Source organism: Magnolia sinica, chromosome 6, assembly GCF_029962835.1.
Source record: "Magnolia sinica isolate HGM2019 chromosome 6, MsV1, whole genome shotgun sequence".
In the NCBI taxonomy this organism is placed as follows: domain Eukaryota; kingdom Viridiplantae; phylum Streptophyta; class Magnoliopsida; order Magnoliales; family Magnoliaceae; genus Magnolia; species Magnolia sinica.
The window spans coordinates 63875463-63881288 of record NC_080578.1 but is presented as its reverse complement, the minus strand read 5'-3'; the positions used below and the strand labels follow the sequence as shown (position 1 = coordinate 63881288).

Here is a 5826-nt window from a genome sequence, read left to right as displayed (position 1 = left end):
GCACCCCTGACCTTAATTACTTTGCTTAGGATGTGTTTCAGATAGATTATTAAGTGTTCTGTCAGAGTTTCATTTCATTTGATATACAGTTTGTTCTATTTTTTTACAAGAGTGGCTTGCCCAGAAGAAAATATTGATATTCTAAATTGGTTTTTGAATGTCAGACATTGGGTTGGAGACAAAGTGAATGTTCTTTTCTAGCCTCTGTTTTTTGGTGATGCTTCGGAAGAATTGTTGAAGTTTTCAGCTTCCAACTGCTTCTTTATTTCCATTGGAATTTCAAACTTTGTTCATCAATATGGGAATTCAACTGAGTCGACTTAGTGAGTTCTGGATTTATGCTCATGACAATCATATTTATAGTAGCTTTTGAAAGATGGGAAACAAATTTTGTAGTACCAGTTCTGACATCTTGGTAAATTCCAATCAGTTATAAGGATCCCAAATAAACTAAGATTCTAAAGTAGCTTAGCAGTTTACCCATCACAAATCGAAAACACTTGTTTTATGGAATTAACACTTATATATGAAAAGGAATTGTTTAATTTCTGTTAAAAGTAAGGAAGAATGAACAACAATATTAAAATTTCTCTTCCTTTTCATGTTCTGGTCACTTAACCAAGGGCTTTACTTGTACAAACTGAAACTGAAACTGTACTGTACAAACATTCTGCCTGGACATATAATATTTCATTGAAAAACTACCTGCTGCTGAAGAAATGCAACACCTGCAAAAAGAAAAGCATAGCACTCGTTCAGCAGGCCACATGATATGCTATTTCAGTTATTTTCTTTTCTAATTTTTTGGATCTTGCATAACACGTCATTGAAACACTACATGCTGCTGAAATACAACACCGGCAAAAAGAAAGCGTAACACTCATTCAGCCACATGAGATGCTATTTTAGTTAATTTCTTTTAAAAAAAAAAAAAAAAAAAAAAAAAAAAGATTGGACTTGATGACTTATGGTCCAACTGAAATTATCGGTGTTGATAGAGTGGAATGCTAGAACAATATTCATGTAGCCAACCCCAATTAACTGGGTTAAGGCTAAGAAGAAGTAGATAATGATGATCTTGTATTTCTATCTTTTGTGTGTGCGTTTATTTCTGGTGCATACAGGAATCGTGCACCCATAGATCTGTAAAATGAAATTTTCTGGTGGAAATCATGATATTGTCAAATATGCAGCGCAGCCCAGTTTTCCTCTCTCATCTAGTGTGATCTCACAGCGTGCTCGATTATCAGGTGAGAGTGGATTTGACTGGGGAGCAAGACCCAAGAGGCATTTGATGACGTTTTGACAAACTTGGCTCATACGGCACCACCAGTTCCAGGATTTCGTAGAACAAAAGGAGGTAAGATGTGAACATCAATATTGTGATCTTACGTTGATTTCTCTGTCACTCAAAATCTTGTCCTTTCATCACACACATCCCTGCATGTGTTTCTGTACAGTTACTGCATGCTAGTTAGGAAAAATCTGACTCCCTGCTTTTCTTTGGCATGTATATTGGGATTTTACAGGAAAAACACCCAATGTAAGTGGCTGTCCCTCTTCATATCTATGAAATAATGCATCTCATTTATATATTAAAAAAAATCAGACTACATTCATTTTCGATTCTGTTATTTGAAGTAGCAAATTGTGATTATTCTTGTAGCTTGATTTATGTCTTGCCACTGAAGACTTTTATCTCTGTATGCAATATTTCAATATTACACGCCTGAACTGAAAAGAACAAGATGACTACTTGATTTAAGAAAAAGCATTCCTTTCTCCAGATTGATTTTTGGGAAAACATGTAGAAAGGTCGTACCAGCCTGATGGATGATTGAATCTCACCCCTATGTTCCATGTCATTACCACATTTATTATGAGGAATAATAGTGGCCTGAGGATATGCATTTTTGGGATCTCAGATAGTGATAGTTACTAATTGGAATCATTCCAGGTCCCAAAGAGCTAATATTGGCAGGGAATGGCTGCTTATGAAGAGAAACTCCTTTGTTTACATCTTCAAAATGGTCCAAGTGAGTAACCAAGCACACCCCAATTAGAAATATGATATCTGCTCAATCATTCCAATATGGCACATGTGCCAGGTCATGGGACCCTGTGGATATGTCATGACCCAAAAAATCAGGCCAGTCTGGTGGTCAGGTGGTCACTTGTGTATGAAAAATGGATGACTGAAAAAATGAGAAATGGTCATCATTCATGTTGAAGATGTGGACCAGCAAACAAATGGCCTAGATCTTGCACACCTTGCCATGATGCCACATTGACGAAGGCTTCACCATAATGGACCTCTTGAACTCCCGACTTACATACTATATCCTCTATTTTCTATCTGATTGCAGTTGATCGTTCTTGCATTGATCGCAATGACTGTCTTCCTTCTTACTAAGATGTCCTACAACGATCTTCCCGATGGAAACATTTTCATGGGTGCTCTATTTTTTGCACTAGTCACTCTCATGTTTAATGGGTTCGCGGAGCTTTCAATGACCATCGCTAAGCTTCCCGTTTTCTACAAGCAAAGAGACCTCCTCTTCTATCCTCCATGGGCATACGCTCTGCCATCGTGGATTCTCAAGATTCCGATAACATTTGCAGAAGTTGCTGTGTGGATTGCCTTGACTTATTACGTCATTGGCTTCGATCCGAATGTTGGAAGGTGAGACGTTGAGATAATGTAACAACCTATTCCAAGGCCATGTTCAATTGGCTGTCTTTCATTGGCACCTGAAAATAACTGTAAAATCATTTTCTGTTTGTGTTGTAGGATGTTTAAACAATATCTGCTACTCGTGTTGATTAGCCAGATGGCATCTGCATTGTTCCAGTTGATTGCTTCATTGGCTCGGGACATGATCGTTGCCAAAACGTTCTAGGCCTTGGCGCAACACGTAATCATGTCGCTTGGAGGATTCATTCTAGCATGAAGTATGGTGTACTTGATCACTGTTAATTGCAATTGAATGCCAAGCTTTCATTTTCGGATTAAGAGTTCAGAGGGGTTTATTGACTAACCAAACCTTATGTTTTGGCTGCAGCTGATGTGAACAAATGGTGGAAAATGGGGATACTGGGCCTCGCCCCTGATGTATGCGTAGAATGCGATTGCAGTGAATGAGTTCTTTGGAAATAGCTGGAATCATGTAAGGATTTTGTTGATTGAACTAGAAAAAGACAGCGACTAAGTCGGAAAATCAACATTATTCCTAATCACCATGCACAGGCTTCACATTACAGTGGAGGTCCTTTTGGTGCTCATTTCATGTCACCTGTGCAATGCCTTACTATTCATAATGAGGAAGTAGTCCTCAATTGAAAAAAATCTGCAAAAGATATAAAGAAATAAAATTGATCGGATGGTTAAGATCATCCGATCAGGCGTGATTTTTGCACACCGATAGTTGCTCCAATTGGTATGATCAAGTGAACTGTCCCACTATTATTATATACATACTCATATTTTTATTGGGGATTTCTATGCTTTTATTGGGAAATCATATGCTGTTATATCTTTATGCATAATGAATTATGTAAATTATGGATCTTGATCAGAGCAAAATGTTTTAGAAGTCTTTTCCCTTGATCGAGAAAAAGATAGTAATGAACTTCAAAACATAGGTGATGACAGCCATGTTTTGGACTTGTTGAATGCTACTTTTTGATTATTTTTTTTCCTTGTGTGCAGGATTTTAATCAATTGTGCCTAAATTTAGGCCTACAAATAGAGCTGGGCATTGGTCCGAGTCGGAACGGATTGGGTCCCACCCGATCAGATCCGAAATCTCAACAGCTTGACTCGAACTCGTTCCGATCCGGGATCGAGTCCGGGTCACCTAACTCAGACAAATTCGAAATTTGAATGGGCTGATCCGAGTCCGATTCCGACCCGGTGATAAAACTGAATCGGATCTTCAAACCAAACCTTAATCATACTTTTGTGTTCAACGATTAAAATCATACCTCAAAATGAATGAACGGCTTAAATCAAACATATACATCAAGGTGGGCCCCACATAACTATGAGAAAAGTGTATGAAGCTTCATCTGGACGTTATCATGTTGACATACACTGCATGGCACTTACTTCCTTTTCACGCACATCGCGGACGTGACTGGCTGTATTGAGGTTACTGGTTAGCAAGTCCTGTGAGTCTGACGGTGGGGTATGTGTTATATCCAAACTGTCCATTCATTTGGCGAGCTCGCCTTAAGGCTTGAGACTAAAAATAAGACAGATCTAACTACCATGTGGACCACACAAATTGTTTAACGGTGAAAATCATTCTCTGATGCTATTTGTGGTGTGGTCCAGATGATCTTTGGATATTATTCATTTTTTGAAAAATGGTTTGTAATGGTCTCTAAAAATATATGAACGGTGTAGATATAATAAATACATCACTGTGGGCCCATGTAACTTTGATAACCTTTGAACCATTCGTACAACTCAAAGCTCGAGGAGCATCCGTGCTCGTCTTGGCACGACACATGCCAACAGGCTATAGCTAATGCCTGTGTGTGGTACACCAGTAAACCAACTTCTTATTGTACACCCTAAATTCTATTGGGGCCCACCTTGAATGCATATGATTTATCCACGCCGTCCATTCATTTTTGCATATCATTTTAGTGGTTGAACCCAAAATTGATGCATATCTAAAGCTCAAGCAGACCATACCACAGGAAAAAATAGAAAGATCAATAAGAACTACCCCGGATCGGATAGGATCGGATCTGTCTGGGTCCATTCAGGTCGGGTTTTCGGGTCGGGTCTGGTCGGATCAGGCCAAATCCGAACTCGACCCGAAATATTTCGGATCTAAATGGGGCTACCCGATCAGCACCGATCCAGACCGTCGGTTCGGTTCTGGTCGGGTCGGATCAGGTCTGGTGGGGTCGGATCCACCGGATCGGATCCTTTTTGCCCAGCTCTACCTACAAACTAGCACTTCAACCTTTTGACGCCACTCATGCTGGGAGTACCATATAGAGGATTTTTTCTTTTTTTAATTATTTAAGACCATTTTCAATTTATTGTAATAAATATTTTATATATATATATATATATATATATATATATATATATATATATATATATATATTGTGAAGTAATATAGATTTTGTTTAATATTTAGTTTAAATTATATTGCAACATTTTTTATGTTTCAAATATTAAAAAAATACAAGTTTCAATTGAATTATATATAATAAAAAAATTAATGGCCTGTGCTGGGGCCTCTCAAATCTGTACAAAGACTTTAACGGTGCTTGTATAGACATTTATCGGCGCTTTTCCGTGCTTAAAAGTGTCCCAAACCCTCCTTTTACCGGCGCTTCTGTCAGAAATACCAGCGTCCAGCAAAAGCGCCGGTGAAACCAGAAAACTCACCGACAAAGACTACACGATTACTGGCACTCAGACAAGCGCCAGCAAAATATTTGTTGACATACCCTTCTATCGGCGCTTGTTTAGCGCTGCTAAATGTCTATGCCGGGGTTTTTGGGGGCTTTTACCGGCGGTTCTGGCCGTCGGTAAAGGTCCATTGTCTTGTATAATAAATGGGTTCTAATATGCAATATTTGACCCTCAACATTATCCTAGGATATGCATGATTAGCCAAGTGATACTTAGTTCCAGTTCAGACAGCAGGTTGGCGAAGCTAGGATACCGTCATTATATCACGAGTCATTATCTGGATCACCTTGTTCGTTGCGGCATGTGGCGGCTCCTCACCATTGTCCCTTGATCCAAATTAAGGCATCAACAAGGTACGGATCATCACCCAATACCGAGTATGAACT

The 5826-nt window shown here is 38.9% G+C and overlaps 1 protein-coding gene across 1 annotated transcript; it reads left to right on the top strand.

Moving 5' to 3' along the window:
- The first annotated feature begins 1150 nt into the window (after positions 1-1150).
- LOC131249636 (pleiotropic drug resistance protein TUR2-like) lies at positions 1151-2964 on the top strand. The gene is made up of 4 exons (XM_058250424.1): positions 1151-1287; positions 1958-2036; positions 2367-2683; positions 2792-2964. The coding sequence occupies exons 1-4, from the start codon at positions 1151-1153 to the stop codon at positions 2898-2900; spliced, it is 642 nt and encodes a 213-aa protein (XP_058106407.1). The 3' UTR covers positions 2901-2964.
- The last annotated feature ends 2862 nt before the right edge of the window (positions 2965-5826 follow it).

Bases quoted from the DNA above. Each gene is read 5' to 3' on its own strand.
- LOC131249636 (XM_058250424.1), top strand. From the start codon at position 1,151: ATGAAATTTTCTGGTGGAAATCATGATATTGTCAAATATGCAGCGCAG. The intron at 2,037-2,366 runs GTGAGTAACCAA...ATCTGATTGCAG, and splicing joins ACATCTTCAAAATGGTCCAA to TTGATCGTTCTTGCATTGAT. The intron at 2,684-2,791 runs GTGAGACGTTGA...TTTGTGTTGTAG, and splicing joins TTCGATCCGAATGTTGGAAG to GATGTTTAAACAATATCTGC.